General features: G+C 61.7%; 1 protein-coding gene across 4 annotated transcripts; it reads left to right on the top strand.

Annotated features, from left to right (window-relative positions):
- Positions 1-1,529: 1,529 nt before the first annotated feature.
- Positions 1,530-19,117, top strand: KLHDC8B (kelch domain containing 8B). Of its 4 annotated transcripts, none has more exons than XM_074957284.1 (7): positions 1,530-2,114; positions 2,599-2,670; positions 6,065-6,912; positions 10,469-10,633; positions 11,315-11,539; positions 12,149-12,250; positions 17,383-19,117. In XM_074957284.1, the coding sequence occupies exons 3-7, from the start codon at positions 6,522-6,524 to the stop codon at positions 17,577-17,579; spliced, it is 1,080 nt and encodes a 359-aa protein (XP_074813385.1). In that variant the 5' UTR covers positions 1,530-2,114; positions 2,599-2,670; positions 6,065-6,521; the 3' UTR covers positions 17,580-19,117. The 4 variants fall into 4 exon arrangements, with proteins under 4 accessions (XP_074813385.1, XP_074813384.1, XP_074813387.1 ...); XM_074957283.1 differs by having other exon boundaries at positions 1,605-2,114; positions 6,018-6,912; XM_074957286.1 differs by lacking the exons at positions 1,530-2,114; positions 2,599-2,670 and adding an exon at positions 3,278-3,411.
- The last annotated feature ends 1,539 nt before the right edge of the window (positions 19,118-20,656 follow it).

Genomic DNA, 20,656 nt, shown 5'->3' with positions numbered 1-20,656 from the left:
GGGGAAAGGTTACCAGGTCCCAGGGCGGGGTGGGGGTGTGTGTGTGTGGCCTAGCATCCCTCCACTAGGGGCCCTGTACCAAGGAGAAAGGGGTCGTGCTAGCAGCAGCCCAGAGAGCACGCTCCCTGGCTCTGTGGCCCCAAGGTACAGCATAGTGCTGGTTGGTGGATCAGTTTGCTTAAGTATGCTACGGGTGGTTGCAAAAGTATCCACCCCTTTCTAAATTCGGTGCATAGGATCAGTGCAGCTTGCCTCTAGGAGCGAGTCCCTTAGCCGTGCAAAATGTCCAAGTCGGATCTGACTATACATACAAAATGATGGGGTCTAAATGAGCTGTGACCACCCGAGAGAGAGCTTGGAGTCCTTGTGCATAGTTCTCTGAAATCATCCGGTCAATGTGCAGCAGCTCAAAAAAGCGAACAGAGAAACAATTACAATAGAGAGAGAAGACAGAAAATATCATGCTGCCTCTGTATAAACCCTTGGTGCGCCCACATCCTGAACACTGCGTGCAGATGTAGTCGCCCCATCTCAGAAAAGAGCTATTGGAACTGGAATAGTGCAGAGAGGGGCAACAAGTGAGTGGGGAACGGAACAGGCTCCGTCTGAGGGGAGAGTACAAAGACTGGCACTGTTAGCTTGGAAAGAGACGACGCAGGGGGCATAGGCTCGAGGGCTGCACAACCACACGGGTGAGGAGACGTGAATGAGGACATGTCACTTACCCCTGGGCAGTGGGTACAAGAGGCCAGGGGAGGCTATGCTGCCCTGCTTCCACTCCTCATCTTCCCCCCGGCCCTGCCTGTACAGCTCCCCTTCCTGCCCCCTTGCCCCCTCCTCCAAGGCCCCCTGCCTGCCGAGGAGCTGTGGGGGCGGGGGTCCTGGAGGAGGGGATGGAGGGGTGAGCCGGAGCGCCTCAGATGAGGGGGCAGAGGGGGTGGGCCGGAGGGCTTGGAGGTGGAGAGGAGAAAGCAGTGGGTGGAGCGTGGGTGAGGTTTTGCTGGAGGAGGCTGAGCAGGAACAGGCCTGGGGGTGGGGTGGGGCAGGGCCACAGTCCCGGTGCCACAGACCCCCCCTCCCACTTCCAGGGAGCTTCTGCTGGCACTCACGCCCAGCCTCCCCAGTGCAGGAGTCCCAGGCCACCCCTGAATTGACCCCTGCCCATAACACTCCAACCAGCGGTCACCCAATGACATTATAGGCAGCAGGTTTAAACAAACACAAGGCAGTGCTTCTTCGCACACCGCCTGCCCAGCCAGCCTGCGGAGGGTGCCACAGTCTCCGTGCCAGGGGGTGCGAAGGCCAAAAGTGTAACTGGGTTCAAAAAACGAACTAGATCAGTTCTGGAGGACGGGTCTGTGACGTTATTGACTTGAACTGGGACCGTATAGAACATGGTTGCAACCAAGGTCCCCTAGTGGCACTAAATCTTGTATAAAGGGGGTCAAATAAGGTGTCTCAGACAAGGTGATGGTTGGCTGGTTAGGATGATGCTGTCTGTCTGTGGGTATCATTTTTATAGTTAAAGTTATGAATATTGGCTCTGCCCTGTCTGTATTTCAAACTTGTGCTCTGCTTCTAGGGGACACCCCAGACACGTTGGGGTCAGCTCTGCCTAGCCTGCTGGATGGCCCGTTAAGGACCATCAGCGACACAACTGACCCATGGAGAGAAGGCAGACACGCCTGGGGACTCGGCCAGGCGTGCAGGGACCTGCCGAGGGACAGAACTCTGAGGTGTTTCCAGGCCACGGGATGGGCAGCTTGTCCTTGGGACACAGAAAGCAGAGACCACACGGCAAGAGACTTTCAAAAGCTGCTGCAGCTCCTCCAGCTGGTCTTCAGTCCTGCTTCTGACCTCCGGAGGGACTTGGCCACCCTGAAGCTTTGACCCAAGGACTGAAAGACCCATCCCAGCTGGGGATGTTCTCCAGAGACTGGATTTGAACCTGCCGTTTATTCCATCCCTGCTGCAAGCCTGACCCAAGAACTTTGCCGTCACTGGACGTCATTGATTCCATTGAACCCGTTCTAGCTCTCGTCTCTGTCCTTTCCGTTTATGAACAAACCTTTAGATTTTAGACTCCAAGGGATTGGCAGCAGCGTGATTGGTGGGTAAGATCTGATTTGTGTATTGACCGGGGTCTGGGGCTTGGTCCTTTGGGATCGAGGGAACTGTTTTTCTTTTACTGGGGTATTGGTTTCCATAACCATCTGTCCCCATAACGAGTGGCCCTGGTGGGGATACTGGGAAACTGGAGCGTCTAAGGGAATTGCTCGTGTGACTTGGGGTTAGCCAGTGGGGTGAGACCAAAGTCTGCTCTGTTTGGCTGGTTTGGTTTGCCTTGGTGGGCACAGAAACCCCAGCCTGGGGCTGTAACTGCCCTGCTTTGAGCAGTTTGTCCTGAATTGGCACCTTTCCGTTGGGTCCTGCCAGAACCAGCCTCATTACAGGGTCCACCAACGGCTGTTAGCCAGGGTGGGCAGGGACACAAGTCCGGGCTATGGGTGTCCCTAAACTTCTGGCTGCCAGAAGCTGGGAGTGGGCAACGGGATGGATCATTCGATAACTGCCCCGTTCTGTTCATTCCCTCTACAGCACCTGGCCATGCCAGAGCCAGGACACTGGCCCAGACGGACCATTGGTCTGACCCAGCACAGCCCTGCTGAGGTGAGTCTCAGCGCCCCAGCCAGGTGTGTGTGGGGGTGGGTGGGGGTGTCAGGGATTGCTGTTTCCTGGGCGGGGGGATTGCTGGCTCCTGGGGGGGCGGGTGTCGGGGATTGCTGGCTCCTGGGGGGGGGGAGGGGAGGAGCGCCCCAGCCAGGTGTGTGTGTGGGTGGGTTGGGGTGTCAGGGATTGCTGGTTCCTGGGGGGGCGGGTGTCAGGGATTGCTGGCTCCTGGGGGGAGCAGGGGGGGCGCCCCAGCCAGGTGTGTGTGGGGGGTGTCAGGGATTGCTGGCTCCTGGGGGGGCAGGTGTCAGGGATTGCTGGCTCCTGGGGGGAGGAGAGGGGCTGCCCAGCCTGCCCCCCCCCCAAGCCTCCAGCTGTTCAGCGGGGGCAGGATTAGAGGCCAGTGTCTGTCCCAGCAGCGGGGGCCTCTCCCGCCTTTCCCAGCCCGGGGCCAGCCCCCGCCCTCACTTCACCCGGGTTGGCGCGGCTGGCGGCTGCCGAGGCCCCGGGGGGAGCAGCGGGCGAGGCCGTCCGAGGCGCGTCTCCCCGCAGGGGCTGGATGGGCCGCGCCGGCCGCGGGCTGCGCCCCCGCATCCGGCCGCGGCTCGGGAGCTCGGCGCAGCGCCCGGCGCGGGCAGGGTTAAGGCGCGGGGTGTTTCCCGGCGCTCAGCCGCGCCGCGCAGGGAGCCGAGCCGAGCCGAGCCGAGCCCAGGACAGCCGCGGCGGACCCGCGCCCCGGAGGTGAGAGCCGCGCTGCGCCGGTCCGCGGGGCCGCTTCGTGTGCAGCCGGGCCGGACCGCTGCTCCCCGCCCCGGGACACCCCCCCCGCGCGCCCCCCCCCAGGTCCCCGGGAGCCCCCCCCCGCGCGTTCCCCCCCTCGGGCTGCCGGGACACCCCCCCCCCAGGTCCCCGGGAGCCCCCCCCGCGCGTTCCCCCCCTCGGGCTGCCGGGACCCCCCTGCGCGTCCCCCCCCCAGCTCCCGGGGTCCCCCCAGCCTCCCCCGGGCTGCCGGAACCCCCCGCGTGTCCCCGCCCCCGGGCTGCGGACTCCGGGAAAGTTTCTGCCCCGGCCCCGCCGGTGCCGGGAGCCCGAGGCGCCCCGGGGTGCGAACCGCTCCGCAGCGGGGCCGGCTGGGCAGGACGCGGGTCCCCGGGGCTTGGCCGGCGCCAGCTGCTCTGAGCGGCTCCCACGAGCCGGGCGGGCTCCCGCGCGGGTGGCGGCCCCAGGGCGGGCCTGGGCTTCGGTTCAGATCACCCCGTCTGGGGTGTGCGCGCCCTGCCCCCCACCCAGTGCCCTGCCCACTAGCTGCTGGGGGGGGTCTCTGCCCCGCCCCGGCCCCCTCTCCAGCCCCTGCTACCCCGCGCCCTGGCCCCCACCCCCCCGGCCTCCTACAGGGCTCAGCCCAGGAGCTGCGAGCGGGTCCCAGCCGTGGCGGGCGATCCCAGGGCCTGGTGCAGCGCGGCCCCTTGGCTCTGCCCCGCGAAGGGCAGCGCACGTGGGGAATGGGAAGATGCAGCCCCCGCCCGGCAGAGCAGGGAGCCCAGGGGGGCACCAAGTACCGGGCTCGGAGGCTGGCTGAGCCCCCGCGCGCTCAGTGCATGGTCAGCAGCCTGGCTCCGCCCCCAACTGCCCATCCCACGCCTGTCAGCTCGATCAGAGCCTGGGGCTGGGGGGTCTCGGGCTGTAGCTCGGCCTGGGCGAGGCTGCTGGAGGGGGGTCTCTGGCTCGAGCTCGGCCTGGGAGGGGCTGCTGGAGGGGGGGGGGGGTCTCTGGCACTAGCTTGGACTGGGGCGGCGGGGGCTGCTGTGGGGGTCTCTAGTGCTAGCTCGGGCGGGGAGGTGTCTCTGGCCTGCTCTGCAGATGGCAGGAGCCTGGCTGGGTGCTCACAGCCGGTCTCTTGGCCCTACAGCTGTGCATCCCGGGAAGCGGGGCCAGCTCCACCCAGGGCAGCCAGGGCCGTGCAGCTGAAGTTGTTTTCCAGCCACCTGGGGTGGCTGCACTGTCCGGCTGGGACTTGGCGCCCCCGGCAGTGCGGTGTTACCCGTGCAGCTGGCAGCGCGGCTCTGACGCTCCCGGCTGCAGCTGTGTCTCTGGCCGGCTGGGCCCAGGGCTTGGGGGGTGAAATGAGAACACGCCTCTTGCGGAGCTTGGGCTCTGCCCTGACTTGGCTCCAGGAGCTAGCGCCTGCCGCTTTGCCTGGCAGGGAGCGGCAGGCAGCCCTTGTGCTCAGTGCCCAGTGGGCTCCTGGGGGAGAGGTGCTGTGTTCCATGGGAGCAGGTGCCTGCCCCAGCCTGGCACAGGTTTCAAGCTGCCGTTGCTGTACTGGGGGAGCTTTGGGGCAATCCCTGGCAATGGGAAATGCTGACTCTGCCCCTGGGGGGTGCTGGGGGTGCCTTGCTGTTTCCATCCCCCTTTGACATCTTCCCTGCGGCGGCCTGCAGCAGCCTGGCTTCCCGGGCATGGGTTCCTCACCGGGTGCACCGGAGGGAGCCCAGAGCTGAGACCTCAGCAGGGACCCACCCTCCAGACTTTATGGATCTCTGCGGATGATGCAGCTCTCGGCCCTGAAGCTGTTCAAGGGGAAGATAAGTGAGCTGGGAACTCCATGCTGTGGCAGTTCTCTGACCGGGGCCTGGGTGTCCATTACAGGCTCATGATGGCCCTGGGGGCAGGCCTGGAGACCTCCCCAAAGGAGCAAGGCACCCGCCAGCCACTCACTAGGTTGCTGTGGGGGAATCCAGCTGCTGGCTCCCCAGGAGTTTGAAACATCCGGAGTCTGAACAGAGCCCAGGCACTTCCTGTCTTGGGTCCTGCGTCCCCCTCCTGGGGTGGATCCTCTATGTAGTGCCCTGTGCTGAGAGTTTACCCCATGCCGTCCCTGCCCAGTCCCTGGAGCCAGGGCTGACTCCAACATGCAGTCCCTGTGGCGGGCTAACCCTTCAAGGGCCATGTGGCAGGTGCAGCATTGAACACACGCTTTGCACAGACTCTTTCCTGAGTCCTGTGAGAAATGCAGAGTTCTGCATAAACCCGACATGCTGTTCCCTGCCTCAGTTTCCTCACAATTCCAGGGCACTGTCTCAGCTGGGGTCAGGTCCTCTGGAGACACCCAGAGTCCTGCTCCAGTGTCTGGCTTGAGCTCTCTCCCTAGGTCAGCTTGCTTCCTCTGAACTTGCTCCTGTCCAAACTTCCAGGCTCTGGAGGTTCCCAGGGGGCAAAGGCAGTTGGGACTCCCAGCCCTGGCTGGGCCTGGCAGGCAGCTGCTCAGAGAGCTGTTTGCCCCAGTGTTGTCGGATCGCCTCTCTGCTCCCCGCCTCTACCAGATGCATTTTCTGCTCCTCCTGCAGCGGATGGTCCAGAGCCTGGCCCCCTCACGTGCCTTCTCCCCCTTCAGGCAGGAGCTGGTGGAGGGAAGAGAGCTGCAGAAACTCCAGTCTGAGCAGGGCCAGACCTGAGGCACAAGCCACGCAACAGGCAGGAGTGTCCAGCTGCCACAGCAGAGCCCTGCTCCAGAACTGCTGCACCTGTCTGGCTGGGCCAGCGGAACTGACCCGCGAGCGGCTGAGTCTGGGGTGTGTCCTGCCTGTTACAGTAAGACGATGCTAGCGGCTCTGAGTAGGAATCGACCTCTCCCCGCCCTGGGGATCCGTCCCACCGGAGCCAGTGGCCGCCGGGCACTACAGGCCTGGGCCCCCTCCCATAGGGCTTGAGGTGGAATTGCCCTCACAGGAGCATCGCTGCAGCTGCTGGCCGTGGGTGGAGCTGTCTGCCCAGAGCAGAGCCCTGAGGATGCCCCGCTGGGAGGGTGAGCCTCGGTGAGAGGTGCTGCGATGGCTCCCCCCTGAGGTACCATGCCGGTTCCCGCTATGGCAGGTGCCACTGCCAGGTCTTTCTTCTGGGAGGTCTTCCCTCCCATGCCCACCTGCCGGGTGTACTGCAGCCCTGTGTACCAGGACGGGCACCTCTTCGTGGCGGGGGGCTGTGGCCAGGCGGGGCTGCCCCTGGACACTGTGGAGATGCTGGATGTGCTTTCCCAGAAGTGGACGGTGCTCCCTTCACTCCTCACACCCCGGGCCGGGGCGGCTGCTGTGGCCGTGGGGAAGCAGATCCTGGTGATGGGGGGCATGGATTCCAGACAGAGCCCCCTGGCCTCCGTCGAAGTCTTCAACACAGATGAGGGCAAGTGGGAGAAGGCGGCGGCCCTGGCCCAGCCATCCATGGGCGTCTCTGCCATCGAGAGAGGTGAGCTGGGTGGGGGTGTGTCACTGCCTATTTGAATGAAAATGCCCCTTAACTGCTTCTGGGCACCCAGCTGTCTACCCTTCCCCCTGGAGCCTTGGGCATTTGCTTCTGCCCTCCTCCCCACCCCGGGCTCCTGGCTCTCCCCTCCCACTGCTTCGGCCTCATTCCCATCCCCAGCTGCAGGCCCGAAGGGGCAGGGGGCCGTGGCCCCACCGCGGTGGATGTGGCAGGCGGAGCTGCAGCTCTGAACCGCTGGGGTGTGGTGGGCAGCTCAGCATGTGGCTGGGCCAAGGCAGGGGTCACAGAGCCGAGCTGGGTCGGTGCGTGCCAGGCAGGTGTCGGTTCTGGGTGCTGGAAGCAGGGGTGTCTGTACCCGCTCCCCAGGCCTGTGCCCTGTGCCCGCCCGTCACACAGACCTAGCGGGGGCTGTGCTATGCAGAGCATCCTGGGGAGCCTGTCCCCAAAAGATGGGTGGCCAGGGAGGCCCCGGCCTGCTGCGAGAGCCCTGGGATGGGGCAGTGTCCATGCTCACCTCTGGCCCAGTGGCTTTGACCCCTGGATTGGGCGTGTGGCCAGCTTAGCCTCCTGTGCCCCTCCCCCGGGCGCGCGGCCTGCCCAGAGGCACAGAAGGGAACCAGCAGGCCTGTGCCCCCAGAAGGGAGCCGGCGTCAGGCCGTTCTCGTGGCAGTGGTGCTACTTGACCCCACGTGCCGGGGTGCTTGGCCTCCGCCAGGATCCCTGTGGTGATGTGTGCATGCCAGGAGCAGCTCCCTTCCTGCGGGCAGGGCCCTCCGCCCCGCTGCAGCCCCCTCTGCTTTGTGCCCTTGGCTGGGCAGGGCAGCAAGAGGTGGGGTACAGAGCTGCCCTCACGGGCACCAGGTGAGCAAAGCAGCCAGGGCGTGTGGTTGCGAGCGGCCGGGCCCTTAGCCCAGTAGATGCTGCCAAAGGTCCCAGGCCTCAATCCTGGGCTTTCCTAGGATCTCGGGCTAAGGGTGGGAGCGGCACTCCCAAGGGTGCCCTGGCCCATCTCCCGCCGCCGGGGCACCCCACAGTGCATGCAGCAGGCTTGGGCAGAGTCCTTTGGGCTCGGCAGGTTCCCTCTGGCTGGGCTTCTCCCGGAGCCCCATTGCTGCGGGCCCTGGACGGGACATGCCAGGAGCGGCCTCAGCAGGGCCCGAGAGAGAGAGCGCGTGCTGCAGATGCCCCCTGGCCCCCGCCATCATCTCGCTGCACAGATGCCCCCCCGGTAGTCTCTCTGCCCCCCCATCCTCTCTCTGAGCCTGCCCACGGGGCTCATCCCATGGGGGGGCGGAGCTGGCGCTCCGGCTGGCGGGGGTTGTGGTTGCGGGAAGCGGGCAGAATGGGGCTTGCCAGGTGCACATGCTGTAAAGTTGCTGACTTGTGGGGGGGTCAGGTCACAAGTGCAGTGAGGGGGGTGATCTTGGGCTTTCAGTTCAGCACCATCTCCCCCTGTTCCCCCAGCCTCATGCAGCTGCTGCCCCAGAGCTCGGCATGGCCAGTTCAACGCTGACACAAGCCAAGCCTAGCTCGGTGCTGGGGGTCGGACCCGCACCCAACAGACAAGGGGGAGGCTGCTTTCCTTGTGGAAGTTGGCAGCACTGACTGAGCTGAGTCAGGCTGGAGACACCGGTTCCCCCCTGTGTGGATTGCAGCAGGCGATCCTGCTGCGCACAGCCCCAGGCCGGGCTGGCTCCTCTCTGTGGCTAACTGAGAAAGCCATGTTGGCAAATTGATGATGGCGCTCTCCCCGGGCAGTTGGGGCTGGCCCCGGGGGGCGCGGAGACGCGGGGGCTGAGCGGGGGGTGCTCTCCCCGGGCATTCGGGGCTGGCGCGGGGGCTGAGCGGGGGGGGGCACAGGCGGGTCCTGGAGCCCGAGGTGGCCCCAGAGTCCAGGCTGCTGCGTGTTCCCACTCTTAGCTGATGAGAGCTGCCCGGCATTTTCCAGCCGGCCCCGCTGCCAGGGCAGCATCCAGAGGGAGCCTGGCCCAGACTGGCAGCCCCTCCATGTGACCTGGGGCACGGCCCTTCGCCTGGCTGGGCCGCCCAGCCAGGGGCGGGCGTGAGGGTCTGCAGCAATGGGGCACCCTCCAAGCGTAGGCTGAGCCCCTCCGAGGGGCGGTGGCTTCTCCTGAGCTGCTTGCCCGGGGCACCCCAGGGACCTCGGGGGTGAGGAGAGGCTGTTGGCTGGGGCCTGTGGGGCAGGCCTGCAGCCCCTGCTCCCTGGGCCCTGCCCGCTGTGGGCTTCGCGTGGCAGCCAGAGCAGGCGGGGGAAGCAGCCTTCGGGCAGATGGCTGGGTTGCCATGGCGTCTCCAGGGAGACGCGCCAGGGAGTCTCATTAGCTGCCAGGCCCGGGCCTGGGCTGTTTTCAGTGTGTCCGGGGGAGCGGGTGCCGGGGCCCAGCCCGCTGCCCGCCCCGTGCGGTGCCACCTCCGGGGCTGGCAGGGGTCCCCGCTGCAGGCCCGGGCGCTGGAGGGTGGGGGGAGGCGTGGGGCACTCACCCCATCAGTGCCCTGGGACAGGCCAGAGCCAGGGTCCGGGACATGGGGTGAGGGGAATTCAGGGGGACTGCAGCTCCCACCCCACAGGCGGGCTCCCCGCTGTGCCGACCCCGGCCCCTGCACCAGCCACCCTTTTCCCCACCCGGCACAACCCCCCCCCACTGACCCCATCCCTCCCCCCCGGCACCGACCCTCCTGCCCTGTGCCGTCCCCCTGCTGACCCCATCCCCCCTGGCACCGACCCTCCCCCCCATGCCGTCCCCCCCCCCGACCCCCATCCCCCCTGGCACCGACCCTGTCCCCCTGCACTCTCCCCCCTACTGACCCCATCCTCCCCCCCTGTGCCCTCCCCCCCCCCCCGGCACTGACCCTGTCCCCTGTGCTGTCCCCCTTCCTCCCCCCTGGTTTAAGGCCTGCTGTGGATTCGTGGGTTTGCTGCCCCTGGCCGTCCTGTGCCATCGTGCCCCCCTGCCACGGGCACAAGAGCTGCCTCCTGTGCTCCTGGTTGGAGCTGCCCCACCGGGTCCTGGGCTCTGAACCGTGCCCCACTGCTGGTGGCTGGGGCTGCCTGGCTCAGCCAGGCCCAGCACTCTGGGGGGATGTGGGCGGCAGAGCTCAGCGAGCCAGGGCTCCTCAGTCGGCCGCTCACCCCCGTCCCCCACCAGCTCCCTGCCAGCTCCCCCGCTCTCTCACGCCCCCCCCCCATCCCGCGCCGGCTCCCCCCCCATCCCGCGCCGGCTCTCCGCCGGCTCCCCCCATCCCCCGCCGGCTCCCCCGCTCTCTCACGGCCCCCCCATCCCGTGCCGGCTCCCCCCATCCCCCGCTGGCTCCCCTGCTCTCTCACGGCCCCCCCATCCTCCGCTGGCTCCCCCCCATCCCCCGCTGGCTCCCCTGCTCTCTCACAGCCCCCCATCCCGCGCCGGCTCCCCCCATCCCCCACCGGCTCTCCCGCTCTCTCACGCCCCAACCATCCCCCACTCTTTTGCCCCTACCCGGTCCTTGCTTTCCCCCCGTCATGTCCCCTCCTCTCTTGCAGATGGTTTGGTCTACGCTCTTGGGGGCATGGGCGCAGACACCTCTCCTCAGGCGCTAGTGCGGGTCTATGAGCCAGTGACCGCCCACTGGCAGCTTCTGCCCTCCATGCCCACCCCCTGCTATGGGGCATCTGCCTTCCTGCAGGGCAACAAGATCTTCCTCCTGGGTAAGTGGCACCATCTGGCATGGGGACAGTGGGTGAGATGGAAGGTGCATGGGTGCAGCATTTCCCCTGGGGAGCCCCCCACATCCTGTGTCCTGCCCCGCTGCCCACAGCGCCCCCTGCTGGGAGCCCCCCACAGCCAGCGCCCTGCCCCGTCCCCACAGTGCCCCCTGCTGGGAAAGGCTGGGGCTGGAGCAGCAGGGAACTTCCCCTACAACCAGTGCCTCGCCCCCACAGCACCCCCTGCTGGGAGAGGCTGGGGCTGGAGCAGCTGCAGGAGAGTGGTACAGCTCCAGACTCCCAACTGGACAGGGGCAAAATCTCTCTCATCTCAGGGCTTCGCTGGGCCCTGCCTGTGGGGCGTCTCTTTGTTCACAGCCCCCGTGCCCCAGAAGCCAGCTTGGCTCCTGGCTGCTCTGCTGCAGAAACATTAATAACCTTTAATAAACATGCAAATGAGCCTGGCGAATCTCGGTCCAGATTCTGGCTCTGGGTGCCCAGGATGTCCCGCAGAGACCTGCCCCCCGCCCCCCCCCCCCCCCCACTGGGCACAATCCACAGCCCGTGCTCTGCAGAGCACATGCAGCCTGGTGTTGACCCCCATCCCTTGTGACAGGGCGATGTGGGGGTGGGGGTGAAGGCATTGGCAGCCCAGACCCCTCTCAGCATCTCGTCCCTCCACAGGCGGGAGGCAGGGCAAGCTGCCCGTCACTGCCTTCGAGGCCTTCGACCTGGAGACAAGGAGCTGGACACGCTATCCCAGCGTCCCCAGCCGGCGGGCCTTTGCCAGCTGCGCCATGGCCGACGGCTGCTTCTTCAGCCTCGGGGGCCTGCAGCAACCGGGACCCCACAACTTCTACTCCCGGCCCCACTTTGTCAACACGGTGGAGATGTTTGAGCCGGAGCAGGGTGAGCTGGCATGAGGATCTTGTGCAGCATGGGCGCCCCGTGTGCCTGGCCAGCTGGGGTGCAGAGAGAGTTGCCCCCGGCCGGACACCCAGAGAGTTGGAGGGTCCCTCCGACCCAGCTCTGCGCTTAGCTTCCTTGTTCACGCTCCTGTTCTGTACGTGTCCTGTGACCCGGGGCGGGGTGCAGAAGGAGCCTGGCTCCAACTCCTGGAGTTTGGGGCTTTGAACCTCTGCCTCTGGCCCCACTGCTGAGGTACTGCCCTGGGTCCGGGAGGCAGGAATGGCAGGTGGAAATCTCCTCCCAAAGCCCGTCCTCCACTCCCACCCTGTCCCCATCTATGCGCCCCCGGCTGCTCTCTCCCCAGATAGCAGCGGGGGGGCCCTGCCCCAGCTGTCTCATGCCTGGGGAGGGGGCGGGGGTCCCATTCCTGTGAGCAGAGTTACAGCAGGCGAGTCTCCGGAGGCGTCTGGCCCGGCTCCGTCCCTGCGTTCAGACCCATCAGGGAGGCGCGCGGGGAAGGGCTGGCAGAGGGGAAGGTGCCCAGCACCCGGTGAGGCTCTTCTCCCACCCGCTGCAGCAGGACGAGCCTGACCTGCCTCTTTCCTGCAGGGGCCTGGAGCAAGCTGGGCCGCGCCGTGCGCATGCGGGAGAAGAGAGCTGACTTCGTGGCAGGCTGCCTCGGCGGGCGAGTGGTGGTGGCCGGAGGCCTCGGTAACGTGGTGGGAGGGACCGGGGGGGGGGTCATGCTTGTGCTCGGGACTTGCTGGAGGGTGTAGCCGCTGGCAGGGCTGAGCCAAGTGGCAGCCTCTCGGGGAGGGAGCTGTGAGACAGACCTGCCCCTCCCAGGCCCATGTCAGGGGCCATGCTGTTCCGCACACGCTGCTCTGTCAGTGGAGCTGAGCGGCTGGCCCTTCCCCTTCCTCCTGCCACAGGGCACCGAGTTCGAGGGGTTTCTCTGCGGGGGCTGAGAGCGCCGTGAATCCTGGGTCCCAGTCTCTCCTCTGGCTCCGGGCCTTGTTCCCTCCCACAGCCCCTGCTCCACCAGTCTCTATTGGAGGCACTGGGATCATCTTGTCGTCGTGCTACCCATGGGCAGGGTACCCTCAGGGGCCCCTCCCTGGCCATTCTGGCCCCCCGTGCAGTCAGACTGGAGATGGCCCAGATCCCCTCTTGGGGAGGGTGAGGAAGAGCCGGGACGGGGCCCGACTTTTGCTTCTGTATAAACGTTGGTGCCTTATTAAGTCTCACTAGCTGGCACCCGCTCATGGTGTGGCATCCATCTAGGTGTTCCCCTCACTTCTGTGCCCAGCCATGGTGACCTCCAGGAAGGCACATGCCCGCTGGATCCGAAGCTGCTGTAGGACCAAGGGAGCGCCGCACCTCCAGCTGTGCTATCCTGTTTATTCACCTCCCCGGGGTGGGCCAGGCCTGGGGAAAGTTAGACAGGGATGGAGACATGGGGGGAGCCCTGCAGGCAGCAGCGCCCCATGTGGGATGTGTCACGAAGCAGGAGGTGGGGAGGATTGACTTGGGAATGTGGCAGGGGAGGTTTACTGAGACTGTCTGCATGGGGGATGGGATCGCAGGGGGTGGCTTCGCTGGAGGAACAATACCTGAGCCCAGGAGGGGGGTTGGGGGCGTGGTGACACCTTTTCCCCAGGAATCTGGACAAAGGCTGGAGGAGGAGCCGGGGGGAGGCTGGGGGAGTCAGCTGGAGGGGGGTTTGAGTTTGGAAGTGGACTGGAGAAACAGAAGGAGCCCCAGGACTGGGGTCTAAGCTCCCTGCCCTGCCCCCCGCCCCCAATGGACCTAACTGAGGGGGTCCTGTTGTCTGTACCTACAAGCTATAATTTAAACTGTGTTCCTGTCGTCCAATAAACCTTCCGTTTTGCTGGCTGGCTAAAAGTCGCAGTAAATCACAACACGTGGGGGGTGCAGGGCCCTGACTCCCCCACACTCTGTAAGGGGATGCGAGGCCAGCGCAGAAGTACACCGGCATGTCTCCCGCAGCTGGGCTGGCTGGTTGGGATGGTGCCTCGGAGCCACAGCATTGTCCGATAGGGATGCTGAGCTCCGGCTCTCTGAGGAGACTTTACCTGGCTGGTGAGCAGTCAGCAGCCTGGAGCTGAGTGCTGGGTGCCAGCTGAGGAACGCAGGCTTTGCCTTTCCAGCAAAGTGAACTCACTGGCAGCTGCTGGCTGCAGCCATCGTGGGCTGCTGTTCGTGGGAGGGCGCTGTTCCCGCTCTCCAGGGAGTGCCTGGTGTAGCGGGGATACAGCAGCATGGTTGGATAGGAGCACTGTTCAGCTACTCTCTGCAGGCCTGTGTCTAGGAGGAGCACCTAGTTGTTCCTGGTCCCTGCCCCTCTCGGCTCGGAGAACTGGAACAGGGCAGGGGAGAAGCGCGCTGGCTGTGGGGCAGATGGTGCTCCCTGGCTCTCCCAGCAAGGGTCTGTTAACTTGGGGAAAGCAGACAGCTGAATTTCTACAACGTGCTGCAGCAAACACAGGGCAGAGCTGCTCTTTGTGGGCAGCCCAGGTGCCTTGTGGTGTCCTGCGATGACTATAAGGTGGATAGAAAGCTGGCTAGATCGTCTGGCTCAACGGGTAGCGATCAATGGCTCCATGTCTAGTTGGCAGCCGGTATCAAGTGGAGTGCCCCAAGGGTCGGTCCTGGGGCCGGTTTTGTTCAATATCTTCATTAATGATCTGGAGGATGGTGTGGATTGCACCCTCAGCAAGTTTGCAGATGACACTAAACTGGGAGGAGAGGTAGATACGCGGGAGGGTAGGGATAGGGTACAGAGGGACCTAGACAAATTAGAGGACTGGGCCAAAAGAAATCTGATGAGGTTCAACAAGGACAAGTGCAGAGTGCTGCACTTAGGACGGAAGAATCCCATGCACCGCTACAGACTAGAGACCGAATGGCTCAGCAGCAGTTCTGCAGCAAAGGACCTAGGGGTGACAGTGGACGAGAAGCTGGATGTGAGTCAACAGTGTGTCCTTGTTGCCAAGAAGGCCAATGGCATTTTGGGATGTATAAGTAGGGGCATTGCCAGCAGATCGAGGGACGTGATCGTTCCCCTCTATTTGACATTGGTGAGGCCTCGTCTGGAGTACTGTGTCCAGTTTTGGGCCCCACACTACAAGAAGGATGTGGAAAAATTGGAAAGCGTCCAGTGGAGGGCAACAAAACTGATTGGGGGACTGGAGCACATGACTTATGAGGAGAGGCTGAGGGAGCTGGGATTGTTTAGTCTGCGGAAGAGAAGAATGAGGGGGGATTTGATAGCTGCTTTCAACTACCTGAAGGGGGTTTCCAAAGAGGATGGATCTAGACTGTTCTCAGTGGTAGCAGATGACAGAACAAGGAGTAATGGTCTCAAGTTACAGTGGGGGAGGTTTAGGTTGGATATTAGGAAAAACTTTTTCACTAGGAGGGTAGTGAAGCACTGGAATGCGTTACTTAGGGAGGTGGTGGAAACTAATTCCTTTTGAGGTTTTTAAGGTCAGGCTTGACAAAGCCCTGGCTGGGATGATTTAGTTGGGGTTGGTCCTGCTTTGAGCAGGGGGTTGGACTAGATGACCTGCTGAGGTCCCTTTCAGCCCTGATAGTCTCGGATTCTCTGACTCTCCTGCTCTGTGCTGTGTGGCCCAGCCAGAGCCGTTCCTATTCAGTGGGAACAATGAGCTCTGCAAATGGACAGAAAAATCGATTTGGTTCCATTCCTGGCTCTTTTGTGCCAGGTCAGTTACCCGTGCAGTGTGGGGGCTGGGAGACGGGCAGCAGTGCGGCGGGACTCGGATCGACAGGCAGCTTGTGAAAGCTTTTCATCTCCCACGTGTTCACAACTCAGCACCCTGCACAGCGTGTGAGAGTGACGGGCACGGTGGGGTGCAGTACTTCGTCCCAGTCTCCTCTTGCGCCCCTCTCACAGCTGCGCAAAGCACTAGTGTGAACGCTGTGTAAGGGGCAGAATTCACCTCAGGAAATACACCACCTTAACTCTGCCCCCGTGCTCATCTGCAGAGCTCCCTGCCAGACCTCTGTCCTCCCGCGATCTCAGTCCCACAATGCTGGCGAACGGGGAGTTGGGGGCAAGGCCCTGTGATAGTGCACATCCTCAGAGTCCTAAGGTGTTCATGGAGGGGATGGCGCGGGGGGCCCGCGGTACAGCGCGATCCCTCGGCCCTGTGGCGATGGCTGAGGGGATGGCGCGGGGGGCCCGCGGTACAGCGCGATCCCTCGGCCCTGTGGCGTTGGCTGAGGGGATGGCGCGGGGGGCCCGCGGTACAGCGCGATCCCTCGGCCCTGTGGCGTTGGCTGAGGGGATGGCACAGGCAGGGACCAGCTGTGGTATTCAATTTTAAGAACATGGAACATGAACTGGTAGGGACCTGCAGGGCTCTGATCCCTGTCCTCACATCCCAAGCCACCCTGTCAGATAATCTCGGGCAAATATGTCCAGTTATCTCTTAAAACTAGTTACGTTGTTTCATAGAATCATAGAATATCAGGGTTGGAAGGGACCTCAGGAGGTATCTAGTCCAACCCCCTGCTCAAAGCAGGACCAACCCCAATTAAATCATCCCAGCCAGGGCTTTGTCAAGCCTGACCTTAAAAACCTCTAAGGAAGGAGATTCTACCACCTCCCTAGGTAACGCATTCCAGTGTTTCACCACCCTCCTAGTGAAAAAGTTTTTCCTAATATCCAACCTAAATCTCCCCCACTGCAACTAGAGACCATTACTCTTGTTCTGTCATCTGCTACCACTGAGAACAGTCTAGAGCCATCCTCTTGGGAACCCCCTTTCAGGTAGTTGAAAGCAGCTATCAAATCCCCCCTCATTCTTCTCTTCTGCAGACTGAACAATCCCAGTTCCCTCAGCCTCTCCTCTTAAGTCATGTGTTCCAGTCCCCTAATCATTTTTGTTGCCCTCCGCTGGACTCTTTCCAATTTTTCCACATCCTTCTTGTAGTGTGGGGCCCAAAACTGGACACAGTACTCCAGATGAGGCCTCACCAATGTCGAATAGAGGGTAACAATCACGTCCCTCGATCTGCAATGCCCCTACTTATACATCCCAAAATGCCATTGGCCTTCTTGGCAACAAGGGCACACTGTTGACTCATATCCAGCTTCTCGTCCACTGTAACCCCTAGGTCCTTTTCTGCAGAACTGCTGCCGAGCTATTCGGTCCCTAGTCTGTAGCAGTGCATGGGATTCTTCCGTCCCAAGTGCCGGACTCTGCACTTGTCTTTGTTGAACCTCATCAGATTTCTTTTGGCCCAATCCTCCAATTTGTCTAGGGCCCTCTGTATCCTATCCCTACCCTCCAGCGTATCTACCACTCCAACTGGGTGGCTGTCCCAAAGCCGCCCCCTCTAATGGATATAGACTTCCAGTGTCCACCCTGACATATTCCTGGCCAGTTTGTCCCCTTGGTTCTTGGGCCAACTTTGTCCTTGAGCTTTAATAGCTCTTCGTCCTCCCTGGTGGGTCTCTAGCGCTGAGCTCCCCTCTCAGCCTTCTCTCTGCCGGGCCAAAAAGCTAAGCTGTCCCTGTTTCCTCTCATGAGATGCTCCCCATTCTTCTGCACCAGATCCAGTTTAAGTTCCTCTTCCCTGACCGCGGGTGCCCAGAGCTGCACACAGCATCCCAGCAGAGGGCTAGCCTGTGCCTTGCCCAACGGCACTCAGACTTCTCTGTCTTCACAGCTGAGGCTTGCCTTTTTCACAGCCATGTCCCACTGGTGGCTCTTAGCCTGTGACTGACCCACACCCAGGTCTCTCTCCTCCTGTTGCTGCCCACTGATGGTTTAATGTCTCATCTCTTGCAGGGAACCAGTCATTCCCCCTGGGCTCAGTGGAAGGATTTAGCATACCAAGGAAGAAATGGGAGCTGCTGCCCCCCATGCCCACTGGTCGTTGCTCCTGCTCCAGCTACCAGGCCCCAAGCCTGCTGTTTGTGATCGGAGGGGTGGCGCAGGGCCCCAGCGGCGCAGTCGAGGCTCTCTGCCTGCGGGAAGGGGCCTGAAGGGAGCCCCCAGCAGAAGGATCCCACCAACAGAGCTGAGGGCAAAGTGCCTGAAGCTGGCGACAGGTGCCACGGAGAGCAAACTCTTTGGAGCTGGTGTGTAGCTCGTAGTTACTGACTCGGGGCACCAAAGCAGTGACATCGTCTTTTGCTCGTTAGGCTTTCAGAAGCTGAAATTAGTTTTCTAGTGTAGCTCAGAGATGGGAGCAGTCGGTCTGTTCTTGGGGGACAGGAGAGAACCAGGGCAGGGCAAGCCGCAGAGGAGTCTGGAAGGAGTGTCAATGCCAGGGGGCGGGGTGGCTCCCCAGAGTAGCTGAAGGGACTTTGCGATCCTGGGGAATCCAAAGCTGGCTCTCCGGTGTCAGGTCCTGTTGCGAATACTGCACTTCAGGGGTGGGGGCAGCCTGCAGGGCAGCCACCGCCTCGTTCATGGAGCGCCAGGGTCCATCTGTCTGTCCCTCAGCAGTCTCTTGGGAGGAGAGCCAGCCCCTGGGTGGGGGAGCTGGTTTGAGCTGCCTGTTGTCCAGTGTGAATGTCTGTGCTGTCTTTGTGCAGATGTGTCTTATGCTGCGCAGTGAGGAGCACCAGTGACTCGCGGGAGGCCAGAGGAGAGCAGGGAGTGCTGTATTGTTGTAACCCTGGTCTGTGTCCCATGTAGCACATATGGTGCCCTGTAGCTCAGTGCCGAGGAGGTGCTGTAGCCCCTCAAATAAATGAAACAAGTGGAATGTGACTCTTGGTGAAGCCGTGTCCATCAAGGTCTCTCCTGCTGCTTGATCTGACAGTGCCGGAGTTCGCAGGGCAAAGTGCCTCGGCTTGTTCCTGGAGGCGCCCCCGGAAGCCACTCAGGGTCAAGCCCTCAGTGAGAGTGAAGGGGGCGTCCGTTCTCTCCTGCTCTGAGGAGGTTTGAGACCGTTACTGAGAGGGGACCAGGCCCTGAGATTCCACCACAAGGAACAGGCAGTTCAGAAACGCCATCTGGCCTAAGCAGTACCAAGTACATCTGTGTCACTCAGCCCTTATGGGTGCTGTGAATCTCAGCTGGCACATTCCTGATGGTGAATTACAACAAATGCCAAACGCCACCTCTGACCGGACCTCAGTGAGTCACAACGGAGGGTGCCAAATTCAGGATGAACTGCTGAGTAATGAGACACCCCGAGACTGGTGGCTAATCTCCCATAGGATATACCAAACCAACCACAAAAGTAAACTTCTGTTTCACCACACTGGCTAACAAGAAGTTATAAAAGCAGTTTCCTTAGGCATCCCAGTCCTTGTATTACCACTAAAAACTGGATTTAAAGATGAGTGATTCTTTACAACCAGTCTCATCAAATAAAAGCTTCTCCTGATCCCAAAGGATCTGCCACACACCCAGGTCAATATATAACTTACATCTTACCCAAAAATCATGCTGATGCCAATCCTTTAGTATCTAAAGGTTTATTTGAAGGAAGGAAGGAAGGTGAGAGTTAAAATTGGTTAAAGGCAATACAATGGCAAAGTTCTTGGGTCAGGCTTGTAGCAGGGATGGAATAAACGGCAGGTTCAAATCAAGTCTCTGGAGAACATCCCCAGCTGGAATGGGTCTTTCAGTCCCTCGTTCAGAGCTTCAGTTTGTAGCAAAGTTCCTCCAGAGGTAAGAAGCAGGACTGAAGACAAAGTGGAGGGGTTTCCAGGGCCTTTTATAGCTTTTGCCATGTGGAGGGAAACCCATTGTTCCTACTGTGGAAAATTACAGCACCAAGATGGTGTTTGGGGTCACATGGGCAGGTCACATGTTTATGCCCCATTTTGCTCAATCACTGCAGGAAGCCATTAGCTGCACTCCAGACAGCAGTTTACGTGACAGTCCACGCAGTGCAGATGGGCGTCTCCCCTGGTCCGTTGTCAGCCAAGTGTTTCTTGATGAGCTACTTAATTTGAACAGTCCCTCCGAGACGTGCTGGGTGCTACCCTGTGGGCGGTACCCCACGGGCCAACATTTGAAATCCAGGTATAGAGCCAATAATTATAACTTCAGATACAAAAATGATACAGGCACCGTCTGAGCGTGCCTGCTGCGAAGCCTCGCCCCGGGACATCGGGCCACCCCCGGAAAGGAGTGGCACCCCTAGCCGCCGCTGGGGCACCATGCCAGCCCCCTGCTCCTGGCCATGGTGCCCAGCAAGTTGGTGGCCTGCAGCACAGAGGTTTTCATACCAAGAGTTGCAGTGCTGCCCCGGCCCCAAGGGTGTTTGGATGGTAAGGCAGGGCCTTTGTTCTCAAGGATAAACCGCACAGGCTAGTGGGCAGCCACCTGACTCCTGCAGGGCTGCATATTCCTGGAAAGCTGCTGGTGACGTGTGTGACGGGTTGGACCCCTTGGGAAGCCCCCTGATGTGCTGAGATACCACTGAGTCTACCTGTTCTGCCAGCCTGGGCCCTCGTTAGCCTGTCTTGCTGAGCCCGGCGATTAAAGCCTCCTCCAGCACACAGGCAGGGCCCCACCCAGCCGCAGATCAGCTCTGGGAAGACTCAGCTTCAGGGACTTGCTCCAGCATCAGATGTCCACCTCCCTTGGAGGGCAGACCCACAGATCTATTATGAAATTCGCCCCCTCCCTCAACGTGGGGAGAGGTGTGCACACTTCTTACTCCCCTGTTAGAAATGGCAGAAACTGGGTTTAATAATAAACAAAAGAAATATATTAAAGGCAGCTGTTAAGCAGTAACGGGGGGTAGCAAACAGAACAAAGCCAATCACGGAGCAAATGAAACAAAAGCTGCAGACTGACCTTAACGCACTCGACAGTCAGGGTACAAATTAACAAATTCCCACCCTGAGCGATAAACAGGCTGGTGGAGTCTTATGGCCCAGGCTGCCTTGGCTTTCCCTGGTTTTCATATGCAGGCTCAAGCTCTTTGCCTGGGACCAGCACTTCCCACAGTTCAGTCTTTGTTCCTCGGGTGTTTTCAGGTGTGTTGTTGTAAGGAGAGTAAGGCCCCCTCATGTTGTCATGGTCCCTCTTTTATATCCTCCCCCCACGAGCTGGAAAGCTCTTTTCTGTGATCTGGGTCAAGCAATTCCCATTG

This window comes from Natator depressus, chromosome 7 (genome assembly GCF_965152275.1).
Source record: "Natator depressus isolate rNatDep1 chromosome 7, rNatDep2.hap1, whole genome shotgun sequence".
Lineage (NCBI taxonomy): Eukaryota > Metazoa > Chordata > Testudines > Cheloniidae > Natator > Natator depressus.
This window is presented reverse-complemented; position numbering and strand designations above follow the sequence as displayed.

Bases quoted from the DNA above. Each gene is read 5' to 3' on its own strand.
- KLHDC8B (XM_074957284.1), top strand. From the start codon at position 6,522: ATGCCGGTTCCCGCTATGGCAGGTGCCACTGCCAGGTCTTTCTTCTGG. The intron at 10,634-11,314 runs GTAAGTGGCACC...GTCCCTCCACAG, and splicing joins CAACAAGATCTTCCTCCTGG to GCGGGAGGCAGGGCAAGCTG. The intron at 11,540-12,148 runs GTGAGCTGGCAT...TCTTTCCTGCAG, and splicing joins GATGTTTGAGCCGGAGCAGG to GGGCCTGGAGCAAGCTGGGC.